General features: G+C 41.4%; 1 protein-coding gene across 8 annotated transcripts in view; it reads left to right on the forward strand.

The window, feature by feature from the left end:
- The window catches only part of Dock9 (dedicator of cytokinesis 9), a 260000-nt gene that overhangs the window by 27333 nt on the left and 208946 nt on the right, over positions 1 to 23721 (forward strand). The window contains exon 1 of one of the 8 annotated variants that reach the window (XM_074043074.1): positions 17854 to 18222. The exons of the other annotated variants lie outside the window; for them this stretch is intronic. Coding sequence (XP_073899175.1) covers positions 18196 to 18222 — 27 coding nt within the window. The 5' untranslated portion in view covers positions 17854 to 18195. Of the gene's footprint in view, positions 1 to 17853; positions 18223 to 23721 lie in introns of those variants that run through there. 8 annotated transcript variants of the gene reach the window in all.

The following is a 23721-nucleotide window of genomic DNA, read 5'->3' on the forward strand; positions in this document are numbered from 1 at the left end:
GCATCAAACTGCAATCCTCTTAATCTCTGCCTCCCATGTATTTGGGATTATAAGCATAAACCACTGTGCCCAATCCCTATTTTAGCCATTTTTATTTTTAAAATTGTGGTAAAATATGTAAAACAAGATTTACCAACTTAAGCATCTTAAGTGTACAGTTCAGTGGCAATAAGTACATTTGTACTGTTGTACAACCATCACTACTGTCATCCACAGGATTCTTTCTCTTGGATAACTGAACTCTACATGCATTAAACACAAACTGCCATTGCATGTTTTCCTAGCCTGTGGCAGCCACTATTCTACTGTCTGTCTCTGTGAATTTGACTACTCTAAGAACCTCGTATAAATGGAATCATGGTATTTGTGCTTTTCTGACTGGCTTATTTCATTCACTGTCATATCTTCAAGGTTTATGTGTCAGAATTTCTTCCTTTTTAAAACTGAATAATAATCCATATTATGTAGATACCATGTTTTGTGTGTCTACTCATTTGTCCACAGACCCTTCTGGTTGTTTCTAACTTTTGGCTATTGGGAATAACGATGCATCAGGTATCCTGTAAGTGTCAGGTTCCTGCTTTCAGTTTCTTTGAATATATACCTGGGAGGGAGTCATTCCTCCTCCAGCCTGGACATGTGTTTGTGTATGTTGAAAATCAGTTAAGTCACTGAACTCCAAATTAGGGTCATTCTTTCATTTACTCCATCACTCATTTATTCATATGTCCATTCAAGTAATTTTCATAGCAGAACCTTTGTATGAAAACAGATGAGAACCTTTCCCTGCTTTGTATCCTGGGTGAGAAAAGTAAACAATGTTGTATCTTGCTGAGGTATCTTTTTTCTTCTCTGTGGGACATGGTTTTAAAATGATGCATAGTGAAGGCAAGTTCAGGTGAATGGTGATTTGATCTTTCCCTCCTCTGTCCTTCAGCCTCATCCCTTCATTTCAAGATGGGGTATCTGTGATAGCACTTGCTTCGCGGGTGATGCTGGTGTAGTTAAGAGTCTCCCAGCAGAGGAGAGAGAACATAAATAGCAAGTGTAAAAAGAGACGGGTGTCTCATTAAACCACTGTGCTTTCTGCCTAGGGTAAAGCAATAGCAATAAAAGAAATGAGCTGTTCTGTGCCTGTGCCTTCCCTGTTGCCTGCCCTCCGACCCTGTCAAACAAGACAATTTACAAACAAAACCCAGTCAGGTTTATCATAGGAACTCTACTGATTCATGTGTCCTTGTGTGCTTTCCTCAGCTATTCTGTAAACCTGCTTTATCACCTTTGTAGTATTGGTGTTATTGTGAACTCAGTGTCTGGACCGGGTTTTAAGGATGAATTAAGATTTAAAGTGGAGCTGTCTTGGGCTAGAGGTTTAGGTTGTATTGGGCTTTTTGTGCTCACTTCTCAAATTTTCAGCTAGACCAAGAATGAACCCACTCTAAGGGTCTCAGTGAGTGAGAGGGAATGTTTCTGGTTATAATTACTCTAGAACAGGAGCTTCTCTCTCCAGATGAGAGCACTAATGTTGGTAATTTATAAATAGTCTTGGACAATCCTCATGAACTAGACTTGAGAGCAAGCCACCAGAAGAGCCGTGTCCTTGGGGACGTGGCAAGGCATCACACTGTCTTCTTCTGTGGAAAAGGAAGAAGGTTACAGATGAGCTGTATGGAAATTGACTCTAAATTTTGGCTTTGGCTTATCCCTTATCCCCCTTTCTTGCTTATTGTGTTTGACATGTAATCTTTGAGATGCGGTATCCCTGCTTTCTCACCCTCATCTGTTTTGTGGTTTTTTAGTGCAGAATTAACTATGTTCCCAAAGTTGCCTGGTGTTTTTTTGGGAGCAGGAGGGTGAGAGGAGTAGAGGTTCTTCACTACTGGTGTAATAACCCTCTGAGTTTGTGCTATCTTATGGGCCCAGGCCACACTTCTGCTATCACTTGGGACCAGGTATCAGGCTGAGGTCTCTTAGTTACAGTCACTGATCCTCACTCCAGGCGTGACAGGAAGCAGAACCCTCTAGTGCTCACTTAAACATGGGGCCCTGTTTTGGTTTCTTTATTCCTTGTGTAGTATTTGAGTTGCAGAGCTTTTCTTTGTCTCAGAAAGTTCTTGCTGTGGGCCTTGAACAAAACCAGGTGATTTTCTTGGTTCCAGTGACTTACGGAAAGAATAGTTTTGAAAACAATTTAAATAATTTAATGCATTTACATTTAATTAAGTTATGTAACATTTGAATAATTACATTTATATTTTGAGTTTTTTCTTAAAGCATCGTGTGATATTTTGGAAATTTGTATCAGTTCTGAGCAACATAGGAATGACAAAATTTATCTTCCTAGCTCTCCTGCAGGTTTTTATAGGCTTGTGAAGTTTTTTATCTTTCTCCTTTAACAAAGTCTTTGAAATCTGTGTGGTTTAAGTTACTATGCACATTCTTACCTAATTGCAATAGAAAAGGACAGTAGGAATGTGACATAGCAACTGGGGGAGGGGGCTAGGATTGATGCCATAGTAGACAGGGAATTGCTCAGAGGTGGAAGTTTTAGGATTGTTTAAGAACAGGGCTCCAGGAGATGTTCAAGACGAAGGATACTGGAAGCAGATTGAAGGAGTAATGGGAAGAACCTCTGTAGAATCCTTAGAGAGGCCTAAAATATCTACTGTTAGAGATTAATTTGTATCAATAGAGTGAAAAGAAAACCATAGAATGGAATGATATATTTGTAATCGTAAATCTTATAAGAGATTAATACCCAAACTATTTAAAGAACACAAACAATTCAATGGTAAGAAAGCAAACAACCCAGTTAAAAATGCGCAAAGGATCTAAGTAGACATTTCTCAAAAGAAGACGTACAAATGGCCAACAGATATATGAAAAAATGCCCAACATCAGCAACCAGAGGAAAATACATCTTACACTGTTGGTGGGAATGTAAACTAGTACAACCACTCTGGAAAAAAATTTGGAGGCTACTCAAAAAGCTAAACATTGATCTACCATTTGATCCAGCAATACCACTCCTGGGGATATACCCAAAAGACTGTGACACAGGTTACTCCAGAGGCACCTGCACACTCATGTTTATTGCGGCACTATTCACAATAGCCAAGTTATGGAAACAGCCAAGATGCCCCACCACTGACAAATGGATTAAGAAAATGTGGTATCTATACACAATGGAATTTTATGCAGCCATGAAGAAGAACGAAATGTTATCATTCGCTGGTAAGTGGATGGAATTGGAGAACATCATTCTGAGTGAGGTTAGCCTGGCCCAAAAGACCAAAAATCGTATGTTCTCCCTCATATGTGGACATTAGATCAAGGGCAAACACAACAATGGGATTGGACTTTGAGCACATGATAAAAGCGAGAGCACACAAGGGAGAGGTGAGAATAGGTAAGACACCTAAAAAATTAGCTAGCATTTGTTGCCCTTAATGCAGAGAAACTAAAGCAGATACCTTAAAAGCAACAGAGGCCAATAGGAAAAGGGGACCAGGAACTAGAGAAAAGGTGAGATCAAAAAGAATTAACCTAGAAGGTAACACCCACGCACAGGAAATCAATGTGAGTCAATGCCCTGTATAGCTATCCTTATCTCAACCAGCAAAAACCCTTGTACCTTTCTATTATTGCTTATACTCTGTCTACAACAAAATTAGAAATAAGAGCAAAATAGTTTCTGCTGGGTATTGAGGGGGTTGGGGGGAGAGGGAGTGGGCGGAGTGGGTGGTAAGGGAGGGGGTGGGAGTAGGGGGGAGAAATGACCCAAGCCTTGTATGCACATATGAATAATAAAATAAAATAAAAAAGAAAATACAAACTAAAACTTCAGTGAAATATCACCTCACACCTGTTGGAATGAATGGCTGTTATCAAAAATAGGAAGAATCGTGTTGGTGAGGATGGGGAGAGCAGAGAGACTTTGCCCACATTGGTGGGAACATCTGTTAGTACATCCTTATTGAAAGAGTATGGAGGTGCTCACAAAATTAACAATGGAACTACCACATGGTCCAAATGCCAGTACTGATACAGATATATAGGCTGTGGAATCGGTTTGTCAAAGAGATAACTGTACTCCCATGTTTATAGCACACTATGGACAATAACCAAACAAGGAATCAACCTAGATGTCCATTGACAGATGAATGAATAAGAAAATATGATGTGTGTATGTATTTCCATTCAGACTCAAAAAAGAAGGAAAGTCTAGGTTCCAGGTTTGCAGCAGCATGGATAAACCTGGAGGACAGTGGGGTATGTGAAGTAAGCCAGGCACAGACAGAACAAAAAAATGCACATGATCTCGCTTATATGTGGAATGTGCAAAAGACAAACTCAGAAAGAGTAAAATTGTGCTTGCCAGATACTGGAATGTGGGGACATTGGAATGTTGGTCAAAGGACACAAATTTTCAATTTAACAGGAGAAGTTTTTCTTTCTTTCTTTTTCTTTTTTAAAGAAATTCATTTGTGATAAGCACAGCTGTCTTCTTATGGTCTCCTTTTATTGACTACATACCTCTGGGAGCAATAATGTCTTAACTCACTGATGCCTTAGTGTGAATTAATTTTTCCATGAGATTTTCTAATTAAATTGTCCATTGGAATACTCTCATTTGAGATAGGATGGAGACTAGAAATGAGAAGTAGAAATAGAAGTGAAGTGTGACTTAATAAGGTTGATGAACCTTGGTTGATGGCTGGCAATAATGGGTACTCAAGGATGAGGACAGCTTTCCACCTATCTCTAGCTTTGTGCTCTAACCCAGGGTGAAGAAAGGAGAGTGTATGGAATGTCCGGCCAAGTTTGGTGTGTGGTAGGCACTGAGCTTGTGAAGCTTCTTACAGATGACAAGTGGTTTCATTCCCTTTAGTATTGTTCTTAATGAAAGCCCTCTTGAGTAAAAATATTACAATAAAATCTGTAGTTTTTCTTCCTCAAACAGTGGCAAGAGTGGAGAAACAGATGCTCTGAAATTGTTTAGGACAGCAGAATGTTTTGAACGCTGACTACAGATTCTTCAAGGAATCGGGAGAGAAGGAGCCGAGCAAGCTGTGTGTTGGCATCTGCTCACCACCAGAGGCTTCTGTCCTTCTCCATGGCCAGGCTGTGGGTGGTGGCCCAGGGCTGGGGGTCCTGTGCAGGAGGAGGACGGTGTTGCTAAATGGCACATATTCCCATGTCTGTTGCTCTTCTGCCACCCCTTGTGGGTCCCTGGGTTTGTTTCTGCACAGGCTGTGGAGCTGTGGGTTTGTGGGTTTGTCATCCCCACTAGAAGCTCCAAGTCTGTTGGGAGTCAAGCATTTCCATGGAGAAAAATGGTCATGTTGAGAGCTAATGACTTACGATGTTTTGACTCTCTAAGCAGTAATGGTACTTGGCTGAATATCATTGTGGCCTTTGTAGCTTCTTGAATTTCTTCTCTATTTTCAAAAAGCCAGCTTGTTTTCTTTTTCCTATGAGGTACTTTCTGTGATTCTTGGTTTTATTGTGGGCAAATTTATTGTGAGGAAACTCAGCAGGTTGTGAGTTCCTATTTTTTTTTAGTCACTGGTAGAGTAAAACATGTTATTTATCTCTGAATTGGAAACAGTTTATATTTGTGAGTTCTGAGGGGGTTAACCTGAGCATCTGGGACCAGTTGTGTGTGAGGGTTGAGGTGGTGGCAGGTGAAAAGGGAGAGTGTGGTTGGAGGTGTGAAGGACCAGGTCCCCCAGCAGAGTCCTCTGTGGACTGAACTCATCATTCACATTTCTGCTTTCCTTCATTTCCTTGGGGACAGCAAATAACCTGCAAAGCATTCTGCTAGCTTGAAGTTCTGAGTGTTGAAATAAATACTTTTCTTGTGTGAGTGATATTTTCTTTGGTATGAAGGGTGTAGACCTCAGGGTTCTGTTAGGAGGTTGAGGAGAATGGGGAGATGAAGAGTCTTAAGGAACTTGGCCCCAAGTCCTGGGTGAACATGTGTGTCCTTAGTTTCTGTCTGCTTCAGGACATGGAAGTAGGTTGTGTGTGGTTGTGACCTTGTGTGGCCACCAGCAAACTAAAGAGCAGTAGCTGAGTTTCAGACTTGGGGACTTGGAGAAGGAGCCAGGAGAGCCCACAGTTAAGTGGCGCTCGTTGCTGGCAAGGGAAGTATTGAGCTTTGGGACATGGCAGCTGGGAATGCCAGTGAGGTTTTCCTTCAGCCTTCCACAGCCATCCTGTTGCTTCAGTGGACACAGTGGTGACAGTGGAGGGACTATATTTCAAGATGGAGGGCACCTTACACAGGTGTGCACAGGTGTGCAGGGGACCTGGCTGTGATGGAGAAAGAAGTCTCTGATTTGGCCCTCCAGCATTCTTGTTCCCTTCTGGGAGATAAGCTGATTGTGTTCAGCCTTATGCACTGGCATCTGAAAAGTTTTGACCTTTGGATTTGAACGTCCAGTACCTTGGGTCAAAGGGTTACCAGCATTTGGGGAGGTCACATATATGACATTAGAGCAAAAGGTGCCTTCGAGTGGTTGGACTGCTGTGTTCCAGGTGCTGGGTGCAAGGGCTGAGGCACTTGAGGTGGCTGCTGCATGCTGCAGTTACCTTCATTGAATGAGTGGGAGAATGCATGACTCATGGACATACTGCTAGTAGCTGATTTGGGTTTCTTGTCTCTCTGATACTTCTGCCAGTGTATCACTGCGAGGAGCATGGTTTTGTTTGCTTTTCTCCTTCAGGCCTAAAATAAAGGAATGAACCATAGGTCCTTGATTACCTATGAAGTGAAGTGCCTTTTTTGCACTATGGCATATATATAAAGCACACATCACAAGTGTCTTTCAATTTTTGATGTGTTACTACTTGCTGTCTACTGTTTGAAATTTTAGAGAATCCAACACGCAGCAGATGCCATCTTACATTTTAAACCTATGCGTCCTCTGTAAACTTCATAGGTTATTTAAAATATATTCACATATTAAATTGACTCTCCCCCCCATAGCATTATTGTTTCCTGTATTTTCAGGTGTGCTAAAGATGTTGACCTAGAGAGTTCATTTCATTGGTTATCAGGAAAGATCAGTCATTTCCTAATGAAATTGAATTTTATGTGTTAGGGTTCATTATCAACAGAACAGTTACGTGTCACACTTTGAAAAATTTAGGCTCCTGCCGTACAGATTAATCTTTTTCTAGTGTGTCCTTACTACTCCATAGCCACGCCAGGCTGATGAACCCAGCCTGTGGCCAGTCTTCAGGATAACCTGCCACCTCCCCTCAGCCCATGTTCTGAGGTTGGGAGGCAAGGATGAGGTTGTTGGTGGTGGAGGGGGTCCATGAGTTCAGAGGCACTGTGCGCATATTTAGATGAACTCATGGTCCCGTTTAATGAGTTTGTGCTTCACAGCAGTGTTTTACCTGGAAAATTCTTAAGTAAAAGGAGGATTGAGTACAGGTAGCCGGTGGTGATATTGCTGGTGTTTGTGGGGAACATAGTGATTGATCTTGAGTCTATACAGTGCTAACATGTACTTTTCACTATTCATTTTTTTTCCATTCTGAGCCATACCATTTATCAGCTGCTGTCAGTGGCAAAGCTAAGTTTTAGGGCTTCTAATTCACTAAAACATTTACATTATCAGGTAGGAAGTCAAAAGAAGCTGTCAGGAGCTCGAAAAACTAAACTCCCCCAAAATCAATGAACTGATAAAGAAATAGGCAACTGAACTAAACAGAACTTTTTTAAAGAAAGAAATCCAAATGGCCAGAAAACACATGAAAAAATGTTCACCATCCCTGGCCAAAAAGGAAATGCAAATCAAAACCACACTGAGGTTCTACCTCACTCCTGTTGGAATAGCTATCATCAAAAACACCACCAACAACAAATGTTTATGAGGATGTGGGGGAAAAAGTGAGCCCTCATACACTGCTGGTGGGAATGTAAGCTAGAACAACCACTTTGGAAAACAATATGGAGGCTTCTTAAAAAACTAAACATAGATCTGCATATGATCCAGCAATACCACTGCAGGGATATACCCAAAGGAATGTGACACAGGTTATTACAAAGGCACCTGCACACCCATGTTTATTGCAGCTCTATTCACAATAGCCAAGCTATGGAAACAGCCAAGGTGCCCCACTAGCGATGAATTGATTAAGAAAATGTGGTATTTATACACAATGGAATTTTACTCAGCCACAAAGAAGAATGAAATTTTGTTATTAGCAAGTAAATGCATAGAACTGGAGAACATCATCTTAAGTGAAGTTAGCTAGGCTCAGGTCAAAAATTGTATGTTCTCCCTCACATGCCAACTATAGACCTAAAACAAATGCAGTAATATTATTGGACATGGGTCACACGCTAAGGGGAGAACACGCATGGAAGGAATAGGAAAGGGAAGGAAACCTAAAACTTGAATGTGGTTGATGTGCTCACTGTAGAGGAGCTAATAAAGTAATCTTAAACAGGCAGAGGCCACTATGGGACGGTTACTGGGAAGTAATGAAGAGATCTGGTAGAGATGAACCAATTTGGGTTGTAATACAGAAGTGCATGGAAGCAATACTAGGGATCTCTCTGTAGCTGTCTTTAGCTCAAGCTAGCAAAAACTGTATGTCTTTCTTATTATCTCTTATGTTTTCCCTTAAACGAAATTGGAGAAGAGGGCAGAACAGGTTCTTCCTGGAAGCAAGGAGGTTGGGGGAGGGGGAGGTCGGAGGCAGGGGGAGAGGTACCCCAATGTTTACACATATGAATAAATGTATGAACAATTAAAAAAAATAAAAACAAAGCTGTTAATGACGGAGTCATAAAGTTACAGTTACATTACTTCTTAAGCTTACAAAAAGACTGCAGGGAGCAAAAAATAGGTGGCATAGTGAGGATGGGAAGGTTGTGTGAAGCTTTTCTCATCTGTCACAGCAGAAAGTTGATTGGAAATGATAAATCTAGGAAATGGGGAGGGGCGTCTACCAGAAACAGCACCCAAATCCTCAAAAGGCCTTGGCTGTGGGAGCAGGGGCTGGGAGAGAGTAGTGAGCTGGGCCACATGTGCTTTCCTGCAAAGTCCTTGCTTACTTGTGTGCTTTTAGTTGTGTGCATATTTTACTTTGAAAAATAGGAAACATGCATTATTACAGTCTCTGTTACTCTTTTTTTTTTTTTTCTAGAGCACAGATCAGATAGCAGTGAGGAGTGAGGAATTTTTAACTGGGGAAGCCTAGTGTATCCTCACTCACAGGCTGTCTCCAGGTTTGCTTCTTTCTGTCAAACTTGAAATTTGGGGCCCTGAGCCAGGAGAAAACAGACAAATAAAACAAAAACCCTAAAAGAAATGGAAAACAACTTTCCCTCCAAGAAATGGAAAACAACTATGTTTTAACACTGTGAAGATTTTCCAGAACCTTGAAGCACAATGGAATATGTTACTAGCAAGGACTGTCATTGACCATCATTGATTAATGGTTTCACTGCTGTTGTGGCCCCGCTGCTTCTCCCTGACTGAGGTTGACACTCTGTGGGAGCTCATTGATTATTTGTCTAGTAGGAGCTCGCTGTTGTGTATAGTACAGGAAAGCAAGAACTGAGTTACAAAAGAGAGAGGGCCGGGCCTGGTAATATAGGCCTGTATAGTCAGGAGGCAGAATAGGAGGATCATGGTTTGAGACCATGCTAGCAAAAAGTTAGTGAGACCCTGTCTCAAAAACAAAGACAAACAAAGGAAACAAAAGCCAGGCATAATGGGGTATGGCTGTGGTCCCAGCTTTTTGGGAGGTGGAGGTAGGAGCACCACCATCCCAGGCTGACTCCTGCAAAAGCAGGTGACTCTACCTAAAAATATACTAAAAGCAAAGAGGGCTGGGAGAGTGGCTCCAATGGCAGAGCACTTGCCTAGCAAGGATGAGGCCCTAAGTTCAAACCCCAGTACTGTCTAAAAGGAGAAAAAAAATAAGGAAGATAGCAGAATGTTGAGTTTGTATCCAGGGATGCTTTTCAGGAAAGGTGGTTGCTTGCATCAGGTGCTTCTTAGAACCACTAATTCTAAGAAAAAGTCTGTGGAGTTCATGTTTAATTTTTTGTTTGATTACTTTTAGTCAACAGCCCAAGAGTGAAAAACAATGAAGGTATCCTTAGACCCAAAAAAGGCTTAAAAGTAGAAAAATAATTTCCTAATTCTAGTTCCTGTTGTTTAATTCAGGGAACGTACCATAATAAAAATGCTCCTTTGAAACCCGTGGGCTTGGGTGGTGGTGGGGTCATTATCCAGCCCCTTATTTCTCAGCCTGGTTTTCTCTTACCCATCTGGGAAAGCCTGAATTTGCATAACCATTTGTCACTGGTCCCATAGGAAAGGTTGTAGTTCCTTTCCTTTCTCCTTCTCCCTGTCCTCTTTATTTTTTCACTCTATTACTTGAGCTACACCCCCAGCCCTTTTCATTTTTATTTTGGTTTTGAGATAGGATCTCATTAACTTTGTGTGGGCTGTACTTCAACTCCCAATCCCCCTTCCTCTACCTCCTAAATAGCTGGGATTATAGACTTGCGCCACCACACCTGGCTGGAAAGTTTGTATTTTCTATAGAATCAAGAGTGTATCTTTTTTGGGGGATGGCATGGAGTGGGAAATAGGTCCTATTTTACTTCTAGGATCAGTTGGAATGTATTTTAATTAACATGTCATCTTGGGAAGAGTTTAGTAATAGGCTTGGCTCATTTTCTTTTCTTACTCCCTGTATGTATATCCATTGGAGCCAGCAAGAAAGGCAGAGATTTTAGAGGCTAATTGGCATTGTTTTAAATAAGTATTTTGTCCACTAATTATTAGGGATATAAGAGATTAAGCTTATCTCAACCAACTTTTGCTGTCTCTTCATAATTATCCTTATGAGAGAACATTTCATGGTGGAGTTTTGTCTTGGAGTATAACCTAAAGAGGGACCTTTCAGAAACATACCCAGCAGTAAGTATACTCTGTATCTTTAATGCATCAGTAAAGTTAAGCATGAGATATTTCTGATGATATCTTCACGAGAGTTAAGGGGTCAGGAACTGGATACAATAGTGAAATTTTGAAAATAAGTGGTAGAGGGCTAGAGATGTGACTCAAGTGGTGGAACGCCTGCCTGATAAACATGAAGCCTCGAGTTCAAACCCTAGTACCACAAATAAATTAAAAATAAATAAATGAGTAAATAAATAAATGGTAGATTAAATTATCTGTATCTGAGAAAATACTTGAAATAAAACAGGTTTTGAAGGGGTATGTGTGTGTGTGTGTGTGTGTGTGTGTGTGTGTACTTGATAACACAGTAGTGATTCACAGTAGCTCTTTCAGACTCCCCATCTGTGAGCACTTGACTTTCCTGTCAGGTACACCTACTAATAAGCAGCCAAGTTCAATGGGGTGTTTGCTGCCAAGACAAGTCCCAAAAGTTGGGCAACCCTTTAATTGTTGTTTTCTGGGGTCAGCGGTTAGCACAGTGGGTGTAGAGTCCTTCCTCTTTTGGAAAACCTCAAAACCAACAAACTACTTCCTCTGTCAATCTCAGTTAGGGAAGTGACAAGACCAAGGCTGAGGCCTTAGTTATGTAATGTGCTATGGCCATGGAGGCCAGGACGGGCATTTGTCCAACAGCAAAACCTGTTGGTGCCCACCCCCTTGGCAGTGAAGAAATACCAGGTGACAGAAGTCACTCAGCTGGTTTTGCCCCATGCTGTTGCTGAGTCTGTGGTGGTTCCGAGTTGGGACTAGAGCTCCTGCCTTTCCTGTCTTTGCTTTAATATTTCCTGGTTGTTCAGTTAGTGACAGACATTACAGTGTTTAAAAAAATGGTGCTTAACACACCATTAACACAGGCATCTCTTTGAGGTAATGTATTTTTAATTGACGAAAGTATATACATTTATGATGTGCGTGCTTTGAAATGCATATACATTGTGGAATGGTTCAGTTCAGCTAATAATTAGTGATTACTTCATATATTTCACACTGTGGAGAGGGCTTAAAATCTCCTCTCTTAACTATTTTCAAGATAGATGTTGTTATTTACTCGAGTTACCATGTATAATATATATGTCTTGAACTGACTTCTATCTAACTGAAATTTTTTCTTTGACCAGTATCTCCCCAGCCCCTGGTAACCACCTTCTACTCTGTACTTCTGCAAGTTCTAATTTTTTAGATTCTGTATATAAGTGAGATCATGTGGTATTTGTCCTGTGCCTGGTTTATTTCACTGAATAATGTCCTCCAGTTTTATCTGTGCTATTGCATATGATGAGAGTTCTTTCTTTTTTGACTCTTAATAGTGTTCAATTATGTACATGCACTGCTTTATCTTTCTTTATCCATCCATGGATGCTTAGGTTGGTACCACATCTTGGCTATTGTGAATAATGCTGAGTTCCTCTTCTGTGGGTGGATATGTAGACCGACCTACCTACCTACCTAATAGGGGTATGTAGCAATGGATCATACTGTAGTTATATTTTTAATTTTTTTTGAGACAGGCTCTTGCTATATATCCCAGGCTGGCCTCAAACTCACAATCTTCTTGCCTCAGTCTTCCAAGTGCAGGGAATGTAGGTGTGTACCACCATACCCGGCTTATTTTTAGTTTTCTTGAAGAACCTCCATACAGTTTTCCATAATGGCTCTAGTAATGTACATTCCTACCAAGAGTGTACAGGGTTCCCTTTTGTTCATGTGCTCATAGTGAGCTCAGAGTCTCTGGAGGGAGATCTCTCTGCCTGGATACTACTGCGTGGTTTGTGGGACATTTTTATGAGCTGGAATCATGATGGAGTTCCTTGCCTTTTGCTTTCATGATGGTAAAATCTGGTCCTGCTCCTGAGAACGTAGTTAGGGAGGAATGGAGGTAAGCAGTTGTGTCTGTGCTCAGATGATAGTCCTTTTGGTTTTACTTTTATTCCTAGTTTAAACACTGTATTATAGTTTGGGGAGAATGATTGCCATTACCGTCAACCCATTGTCAATATGGAAATGATTTTCTATGGGGGCCCAAAGTATGTCCTTTAAGTTAACTCAGTTGCTTTTTGGTCTAAGCTTTTGCATTCCAAATGGAAATTTGTACGTTTATGATAGTGTTAGTCTGTATCACTTTAAAGTCAGAGCTAGGAAGCAATCTTGGTTTTCATAAATAATAGTCTATTGTTCCTTTTTACTTGCTGTGTATGGTGCTTTTAAATGGTGTGAGTCCCGCTGGGACTTTTAGCTGGGTTGGGGGAGGTTTACCATCTCTATAGAGATTCAGATACCTCAGCTATAGGAAGCATCTGGTGCTGCAGGAAACTTCACAATAAGCACTTATTGATGCCCTGCTGTATACCAGGCATCCTGCTGGCTGCTGAGGGAACAAACATAAATAAGACCCACTGTCTGCTGCTGAATTGCCTGCAGGTTCTTGTTCAGTGATTCCAACAAAATCAATTACAGGAGGCTGACTGGTGGCTTCTCTCAGTGTCTGTGCTTAAGATCAATTTGCTTAATAAAATCAGGGCAGTGAATAATCAAGGTCGGCCTGGCTTTCCAGTTGTGAAAATTCAGCAATGTTGCATGAGCGGTTGAACATGCTTTGTGACAGCAAGCCATGCCCGAACCTCCCTGAGCTATTGTTAGCAGATAACTTTATAGCAGAGTTAATCTGTCATATAAATAAGGATCACAATTGGGTTACACGGTAATTAAATATAAATGGTAAGTGAGTGGCTCACAGTCATTCATTCAGCAAACATTTATTGGAGGCTTCTGGCGCCAGGCAGTACATGCGGTGCTCTTCTGAGGCCCACGGAGGGATGGTCACACCAATATTGTTCCAGCTACAGTAATGGTGCATGTAGAAGGCAGTGGGGCAGGGATGAACAAACACAGAAGTCACCTAAATGCAGTAACGGAGGGTTTCGAAGAGAGGATAGGCCAAGGGTGGAAGGGCAATTGATACGATGATCCAGGGTGAAGGAATTGGTTTCCTCCATTATTACCATGAACTACTTTCAATCCCATAATCCTTCTGGGCTGTCCTTGCTCCTTTCCCTTACTCTTAATAGATAAGGAATATAGACATCTTGGCAGCTCTGCTCTTACGCCTCATCTTTTTTCTTGGGTCCAGCTGGTATACCTGGTGTTCTGTCTTCCCTTCTCCCCGATACCTGAAGGCCCTTAAGTCCCTTGCTTCTGGGCCCTACATGGTATGTGATGGAAAGCCAGAGGGCTGATGTTCTAGGATGCGAGACTATGGAGGAACTATGGAGGAACAGGACAGGCTGTCCCTTCTGTAGGTGGGGGAGAGAGCCTGTGTAGAACTGTTGGTCTGGGGCAGGGATGGCAAGAAGGAGCCCTCCAAGACATGGGCAGAGAGACAGCCCACCTAGGTCAGCCTGAAGCTGCCTACTCAGGGACAGCTGTCTCAGGGTTAGCTCAAGGGAATTTTTATTTCCAAAACAAAAAAAGACCCAAAGTATCTTCCCCAGTTTCTTCCTTTTACCTAAAGGATTGTTGAGGTGACTCTAGGGGGTTCATGAGATTTGCAGCTGACTAAGGAAAAAGATACGATCATTGGACAGCACTGGGACAGGGCTGCATGAGGGGTGTCCCTCATGAGCTGAGGCTGCAGAGGCTTACAGCGAAGGAAGGGGCTGACAATAAGAGGGGGCGGTGGGCGAGGGCCCACCATGGCTAGTTGATGAGTCTCTGGGTTAGAGTACAGAAAGGCCATAGTAGCTCGGGGCCTTTTACGGTTCCATCTAGTCAGTGGGTGATGCTGTCAGATGAAGGATTCACAGGGTATGTAAAGGACACTAAATGGCTGTAAATGTGCTGGTTTGACTATATTTGATGTGACTGGATGTGTAAAGGTTTGAATTTGATGCCAGGGGGCTTTTGAACTAACTGGTCACAGTCTGCAGTAGAGTCTAGGCCCACAAGCTGTCTTTGGTCCATTTATATGACAACTCTTTTGTTCTACAGTTGAATGTAAAGTACCTAACTATGCAAATGCCTAGGGAATAGTAACTCATTTGTGACAATGTGTTTCAATCAGATTTAAAAGTATTTTCAAGTTCCTTTCTCTTTCAACAGGATTACTGGCTCCCTATCCCAGATGTCCCTTAGTCACCTCCAGTACATGTCCCAAGCTCAGTCACTGTCCCCTACATCTCCCCTGTGTCAGCCGATAGCAACTCCATCTTCCCAGACACCCGAGTCCATTGGGGCACATGGTTTCTATTTCGGAGTCTGGGAAGGACCATTTTGTCAAGCAGGAAGGGGAAGGTGGCACAGTGTCCTCAGCCTACACATTTGTTGGGTGGGAGGCACTGAGGTGTAGGAGAAGACCACATGTGGAGGAGTTGCAGGAAATGTAGCCGCATCACATCTTGTTGCTAACTTTTGATGCATTGGTGACTATTTGTAGAAAGGAGGTAGTGCTTACTTTGCATCTTGTAAAAATTATTGGCTATAACAGAAAAAAAGGTGCCTGATTCACCATGGCTGCCTATAAAAAGCCTCCAGAAAATTCTTATAACCACACAGTTTCCTGTATTAATCAAATCAGTCCCTGTATGCAAAATAATAAAAATTATTTTCTCAGAGTTCCAGAGGCCAGAAGTCCAAAAATCTGTCAGAGCCATGCTCCCTCTGGACTCAAGGGGAGAATCCTTCTTCTTCCAGCTTCTGCTGGCTGTCCTTGGCTTGTGGCTGCATCGCTCCGATTTCTCCATCTGTTTTCACGTGGTCATCTCCTCTGTGTCTAGATCTTACCTTTTGTCTCTTGTAAGGACAACTTGTTGGATTCAGGACCCACCTGGGTATGGTCTTCTCTCTTCATCTTTCATTATAACTACAAAAACCCTGTTTTCAAATAAGGTCACATAAAAAAAATCGGGGGTTAGGATTTGGGTATATCTTTTTGGGGGACACCATCCAACCCATTACACACCATCTATATCCTGGTGCATAGAAAGTATACCACAGGTATACAGTGGCCTGTACTAGGTGTTCGCTTTTGGGAAATGATCATTTTAGAAATATAGTCATTCTTAGTTTGTTATAGGACATTTGTAAAGTACAGAGGATAGTATGGGGTGAACACCTGTAATCCTAATACCTGGGAGGCTGAGGCAGGAAGATTGTGAGTTTCAAACCATCCTGGGTTATAGAGTGAGACCTTGTCTCAAAGAAAAAAGTTCAGAGGTGTGTCAAGAATTGAGGTACCAGGTGCTCATGCTTCTAATCCCAGCTGTTTGGGAGGCAGAGATTGGGAGGATCATGGTTTAAGGCCAGTCAGGGCAAAAAGTTCACAAGACCCCATCTCAACCAATAGTTGGGCTTGGTGGCACATGCCTGTCATCCTAGCTACATAGGAAGCATAAATAGAAGGATCACAGTCTAAGATAGCCCAGGCAAAAACTCAAGACCCTATCTGAAAAATAATTGAAGTAAAAAGTGATGGGGACATAGCTCAAGTGGTGGAGCACCTGCCTAGCAAGCTTGAGGCCCTGAGTTCATACTCCAGTACAAAAAAAAAAAAAAGGAATTGGGGAAAATACATTTCCTTGCCTGTTTGTGTGCTCTCTCTCTATCAGAGTGGGAGCAGAACATGGCCTGTTCTGCCTGCTGTCTGTCTTAATGCTTCTTGTACTCCTTTCTGCCCACACATGGGGGGAGTGCTGCCCCTCCTCTCCATAACCTTACACTGTTGATCGGTGACTCTTAGACACCTCTGTCTGGACAAAGGATTCTACAGGGGCCACCCTGGGTGTTCATAGAATGACTAGCAGGCAGCAAACCAATTCTCTGAACACCTGTATGGGCTACTAAACTGGTTTCCATCTTGTTTGTGTTAGAGGGATAAAGGCATCTTTGGTTACATTGTTCATTCAGGGGAGACAGTCTCGCTTAGGCATTTTTTAGGCATCCTGGGTGGAGCAGGAGTCAGGAAGGGGTTGATCAGCCACACTGTTAGGATTTGTGTCCTCCCTGCCTCCCACACCCTTATCTCCCCTGACCCTGTTTGTCATGGGTTCCTTTGGAACTGGGCAGACCTTGCCTCTGTGGATCTTCTTTTTCTTCTGAAGCAGAGTAGGAGCTCTCTGTAAATGTTTGTTGAGTGATTGCTTGAATTCTGCAGGATCAATGAAAGATTTATGCTGCTGCTAAATCTCTGTAGAATGTTTTATTTACACAATCTCCATGTGCACATATTCCTGAAACTTACACATTTCTGAGTATGATATCTTTGGGTTTTTCACTTTTCACTCAGATCCAAATAATACTCATAGATTATTGTTCCTTTTTTTTTGAGATAGGTCTCACTATGTAGCCCAGGCTGGCCTCGAATCCACCTTCCTGAGTGTTGGGCTTACAAGTATGTACTTCCATGCTGACTGTTGTTCCTTCAGAGTGGAATATTAAAATAAGTGACTTAGTTTGGACTGCTGTAATAAAAATTCCTTAGGCTGGGAGGCTTAAACAGACATTTGTGGTGTTTCTCCACATATGCATATCATCATTACTGTGGCTGGAAATCAAGATCAAGCACCTGCAGATCAAGTGTCTTTTTAGGGCCCACTTCCTGGCTTACAGATGGCCCCTTCTCATTGTACCCTCCCATGGGACAGAAGGGAGAGGGAGGGAGGCACGGAGGAAGGGAGAGGGAGATGGATAAAACAAGCACTCTCCTGTCCCCTCTTTAAGGGCACTAATGTGGTCATAAGGACTCCACCCTCTTCATCTAGTTACTTTCCAATTTCCCCTCTCCAAATACCATCATGTTGGGGGTTAGATTTTAATATATGAATTTTGAGAGGACACAGCATTCAGTCCATAGCAGTACCGTATAGTTATTCCTCATATTTATGTAGTAGTTAATGTGCTAAAGGTGGATGCCATTATTATTCCCATTTAAGAGTAACTTGTGTAGGATTTCATGCCAGTAAGGAGTAGAATGGAACTCCTTGAGTTTAGCTGTCTGACTCCGATCTCTCAGTACTCAGAAAGGTGTAACTCCCAGAGATGGTCCTGACAACATTGGTGATCAAGGATGGTGGTGCTCAGCTCCTGAAAGGTTGCAGGACTGAAGTTTGAGTAAAGAGAAGCACTCAGAGTCTGTTATCAAGAATGGGCTCATCCTGACCACTTGTGTAGAAGACTTCGCTAACTGGAGAGCCTCCTGGGAATGAGTTCCTTCTCCACTCTGTTGACGGTAAGCATGGTGCTTGTTGAAGGAGTGACAACCCCAGAGCATCATTTGGCAGAGAGTGAACTCTGCTTTACTATAGTATTGATAGTCAGTATGGCAAATATAACTTCCTACCATGTTTTTGGTCTTGGTGACATTTTCCCACAGTTTCATTTGAGAGTAGTTAAAAATAACTTTTACGTGTTAAGAAATGAAGAACATTTTGTTATTCTCATGAGTCATGATTGGCAGTAATGTCATTTAAAAGTTAGATTGTAGAGCCATTTTAACACCCATAAATTATGGGATTTATTTTGTGGGCTAGATTGTTATGACTTTTAAGACTCCTTTCTTATGTATTGGAGAATTTCTTAACGTAATTGTTATGTATGAAATAATTTTTTAACTTTGAAAAGTAAAGTATTTTATTTACTGGATCTATTTTCCAAGCAGATGTTCCTTTAAGAAAAAAGTGCATTAAAATTAATGTATGAAATGTTTCCTAAAAGCTTTTGTACTTCATGCTGGACATAGTAAAATGCAACAGCACAGATTTTTGTTTATAAATTCCCTACAAAGCATGTGAATATACATAGAACAGATTAGAAAGTTAATTTTTTATGTTTTACATTCATTCAGAGGATGATGTAGAATAATTATTAATGCCATGCTGCAAATACGCTTAGTTTCTAAGACATCCATCAGCTATTATTGTAAGTTTCTCATTGGGTTTTTGAAAAGGTCTCATAAAGGAGGAATTAGAAGAATCTTTTTTCATCGACTAATGCTCAGTGACTTCTAGGGAGTACTTATCCTTTCCTTTCTTAATTTACTTTAAAAAAAAGTGTTTTGTGGCTCTGGGGATGGACCTAGGGCCTCCCATATGCTAGGCAATTGCTCCACTGCCGAGCTGAACCCTGGCCCTGCTTAATCTCCCTTTAAAGAATAAACATGTGAATGTGCTGAGTGTAAATGTGCTTCCCTTGGGAGATGCCAAAAATGGCACGTGGGAAAACTGAAATCCTCTAGTTTTTCAAGGGACAGAGTATGAATGCAAGTTCTTCTTTCTTCTTTTCAGAAGCCAGTTTTATTTTGAGTCAAAAAAGGCATAAATCCAGTTTTTCAGCTTAATAATTATTACCAGTTCACTGTGAAGACTAAGATAGTTTGACAACTAGAGTCTGAACAGATGTAAGCTAAAACAAGCCAGTGTTCATCTGAAAGTCTGTTGTGTGAAAATGCTTCCATAAAGACCCTTTCCCCCTAAAAGCTTTGTCGTGGATAATTGACATGCATGAGGCTGGATGTATGTAAAATGCACAGTCTGTTCTGACACAGCACATACTTGAAACCATGTTCAAGGTGATGAGCATATCTGTGCCCTTGTAAATCCTTCCCTCCTACTCCTTTCACTCAGCCTGAGGTAACCGGAGATCCACCTTTCGCTACTGTAATTAGTTTTTATAAAAGTGGAGCTATACAGTATGAACCCTGCCTTTTTGATCTTGCACCTTTTTATTCAGCATAATTTTGAAATCTGTCCATGTTGTTTTAGATGCCAGTAAAGTAAACCTGCATTATCTGCAGATTTATTTCACAGTTTTGATCAAGTGTTATCAGAAAATGAATAAATAAAAAATTAACAGAAATTCCAAAAACAAATTTTAAATTGCTGTGTATATATTACACAGTCCAGCGGATGTGGAGAAGCTCTCAGTCAGTCCCGAGTTATTGTCAGATGTGTTTAAATCTTTGTGTGATAGACGGAGCGTTTCCTTCCCTTCATTCTGTGAAACTCTGCCTCCTGAAAAGCTAAGTAGAGGCAAATGTGCTTCATTTAATTGATAAAGCAAAAATTTTAGGTTTGTTGAAAGGCAACATGTCTTTAGCAGATGTTGGGTGGTGGTATGGGAAAGTGAATCAAGCATCCATGGTACAGGACTGAACTCTAAGCATCTGAGCATTTGTGGGTTTTCCCCAATGGTGTCTCCTTGGAACCACGCACCTGCAGATACCAAGGGTCTACTGAAGTTCATTCTCTTTTGTTGATGTGTCCACTTATACCACAGTTTATCAGTCATGTGTCTGGCTTTTGGTTATCATACAGTTATGTGAATATTTGTGGACAGGTTTTTGTGTGGAAGTAGGCTTAAGTTTGTCTTGGGGTAAACATCTAGTAGAATGACTGGGTCCACACCATCACTTCTGCCCACATCACGTAGCTGGAACTTAGCTGTGCATGCACCCCTTAGCATAAAAGAGGCTGAGAATGTGTCTTCAGGTGGGGAGTCAGCAGCACGAGCACTTCTATTACTACGTCAGACGGGGAAGATAGATTTTAGGGTAAGGGAGACAGGCTGTGATTCCTGACATGTTTGTTTATATTTTGTTATTGCATTGTACTTAGAGTTTAATTGGAGTGAAGGACATTTACTGCTAAATTAAGTCTGCTCTCTCAAGTTTGAGAGTCATGACACAGCATCAGGTTCATAAATGATGTTACTGAATTTGATCTTTCTTCAGCTGTAAAGCATAGGTCTTGGGTGAATCCATACGTGAAAGTTGACATGCTGAGCAGGAAACTGAGGCAGTAGACAGGAGCACAGATGCAGAAGCCCATCTTGTTAAGAGTATTTTACTTCATTCATTAGGAAATGGGTTGACTAAAAAGTTTTGGAGCACTGTGGGAATTTGACAGATCGGTGTGGGTAACCTGGTGGCTCTCCACTGACTGATGGATGGCTTACAAGGCCTCCCCATTGCTTCACTTCAGCTCCTGCATCCATCTTTATATTGCCTGTTTGGTTGTGCTGAACGAATGACAGTTGCTCTATTGTTCCTTATTATTATGCACCTCCATGTCTTCTGGCAACTTGCCTTGTCATCTTAATCACCTTTTAAAAATAGAGATTTAGAGATGAAGACAGAGAAAGGGTCCATAAGTTGGAGGGGTGAGGCTAGTTAGGTCCACTTGTTGCCTCTTAGTCATTCCATACTTTCCAGAGTTATGTTAGGTGTATTCCATCTGTTACTGCTTCTTCCTCAGAGCATCTTGTGAGGAATGTATCACTGTCCATGTTCTACAAATGAGGAACCAAGGCAGAAGTTTAAGGACTCACACAAGATTAGAACAGTCGGAAAGTGGCAGAGCCAGGGACATTGGCTGACTTCTTAGCTTCAGTGTTTCCTTTCACACATTCTTCTCTTTGAGAGGAAGATCTGCTTCAGCTTCAAGATGAAGATTAGTAAAGGCAGCATATCAAGTGCTGTGACATCTCCATAAGCTTCAGAGTCAGGTGTGAGTCACACCTGCAGGGTGTGTGCCCCTGGAGAGCTTTTGCTTTGTTGTGAAATGACTGCTTTGCTGACTATTACGTGGGAGGAAACAAAGTTGGAATATGAGTTTATTTAACCAGTTGAAATAAATTCATCCCTGACTCTTGGAGGCTTGTAATCTTTATTCTCTCTTTCTCTTCCTGTCTTCTCCCTTCCTCCCCCATTCTTTTGGCTATGGGATTTGAGGTGTGGAATTCAGAACTTGCAGTCTTTAGAATCCCTTTTTTATTGCTGCTGTTTTGGCTGTGAGGTATGGCATGACATATGAATACTTCAGGGTTGTATGAGTTGAATAGTGTTGTCTTTAAATTTCCCTCATTCTGAGGATCTTCCATTCATCCACTAGATGGAGCACCTGGTTTGAATATCTATCATGACTAGAGGTTTAAAGAAAAAAGTTGGGTCTTCACATCAGAGGCATATTGCAGACCCCTGAGGTTGGCTAGGCATTTTGTTCTGTTTTTTTCTTCTATGACTATAAAACTTTTATTTATTCAGCACATCAGTGTGCAAAAAATACAGGAGGTTCTTGGGGGCCTGACGGGGAAGCATGTAGAGTAGCAAGCGTGCTAATCTGGAGGTCTGTGGATGTGGGACTAGATCCTACTGCAGGCACTCAGTAGTACTCTGACTTTGCTCCTGTCATTCTTAACAGTCTCACCGTTCTCACTTGTAACCTGCTGTACTTGGCAATGTGTACTTGTTCCCTGTACACATTAGCTATGGCTTATCCGTGCCATTCCTTCAGGTCACCGGCATGACAAAAGACTCTGTAGCTCCCATTTCATCTGAAGGAAATTGCATGCACAGCCAGTGCCCATAAAGTGGAGAATCCATTACACTGCGGGACCAGAGGGGCCTTGGTAGCATTAGTTCAGTTGCCACTGTGATATGTCTGTCACCCACTGGTGTTCTTACTCGTGCATGAACACCTCCCAAACAGCCTATGCTCCTTTAGGACAGCTCTGGTTATTAGTGAATTTTAACATGTTGGTCTTGGTTGTCCCTTCCAGGGACAGTCTAAGTCTGTCTTCCATATGTAGATTTTCTGTTTTAGAACCAAGGTGGAACATTCGTCTTTGTTTTCTCTACTCCTGGGCCTTGCTGAATGAAATGATCTCTAGGGAACTGAAAATACAAAACGTTTTTCAGCCTTTAGTTCTCAGTGGATAGGAAGATGGCCGTATGTACTTACATCTGTTGCATACGCTCAGATACGCTAAAGCAGCCTTTGTCTTCAGATTTTCAGCTTTCATAGCAAAGAATTAGTCGTTAACGGTGGCTGGCACATTTGTTTTCAGAAACCAGTGATCGCTTACGTTACTGAAATATGCTATGAAATGTTTAATGAAGTGAAATGTAAAGTTTCATTTTTAGGTAGCTGTGAGCTTTCTGTGGAAATGTGTATTTTCACCATTCCTAATTTCTGTTATTTTTTAATTAAATAAACATCTGCTGAATTAAAGACTTACTTAGGTTGACAGTCTTGCTGGTTGCTAAGTACAAAAGAGTTTGTGATATTTGGAAACAGACTTTTCAGAATTCCTTTTAAGTTATACATATTTGGTATTTTCAGTGGAAAAAGACAACAGAATACCAAGTTCATTTAACTTACAGCATATAAACTAATGACTATTATTATAAACTAATAAATCTATAGTATTTCCTCTTTTGGTTGATGAAAAGTTGCTAGCCCCAGTTGTATCTTTTCCAACTAGAAGAGCTTTAGGGGTTCACATATTTGAGTGGATTCTAAAGGGATTTCTTTGTGGTATTTCCATACGTGCATGTATTATACTCTGATCAAATTTCCTCCTGTTTTACTCTTGGGTGGATTTTTAGAATCTTTTTTAACAGTATATCATTTCATTGGCACTTCTTGGACTGAAGCCACTTAGCAAAGTGGTAAGGTAAACCATGATTTCCTGGTGCCTTCCAGCCAGTGACCCACATTGGTGAGTGCTTACTTAAAAGAAGGAAATGCATCATTAGTTTTTTCCAGGAAATACTGAATCATCAAGATATTTCTTTGGTTCATAATAGGTTTAATTAGTCGCTTAGTTATTATGAAATTAAGAAGCTTGTCTTCCCAGAAATGGCCTGAGTTTATTTGTGGAAGTTAGGAATCCAATCTTCCCTCCCAGCAGAGGTGTGTTTTATAGGGTCCTAAGCAGGTAGCTGTGACAT

The sequence above is a fragment of the Castor canadensis genome, chromosome 10, assembly GCF_047511655.1.
Source record: "Castor canadensis chromosome 10, mCasCan1.hap1v2, whole genome shotgun sequence".
NCBI lineage: Eukaryota > Metazoa > Chordata > Mammalia > Rodentia > Castoridae > Castor > Castor canadensis.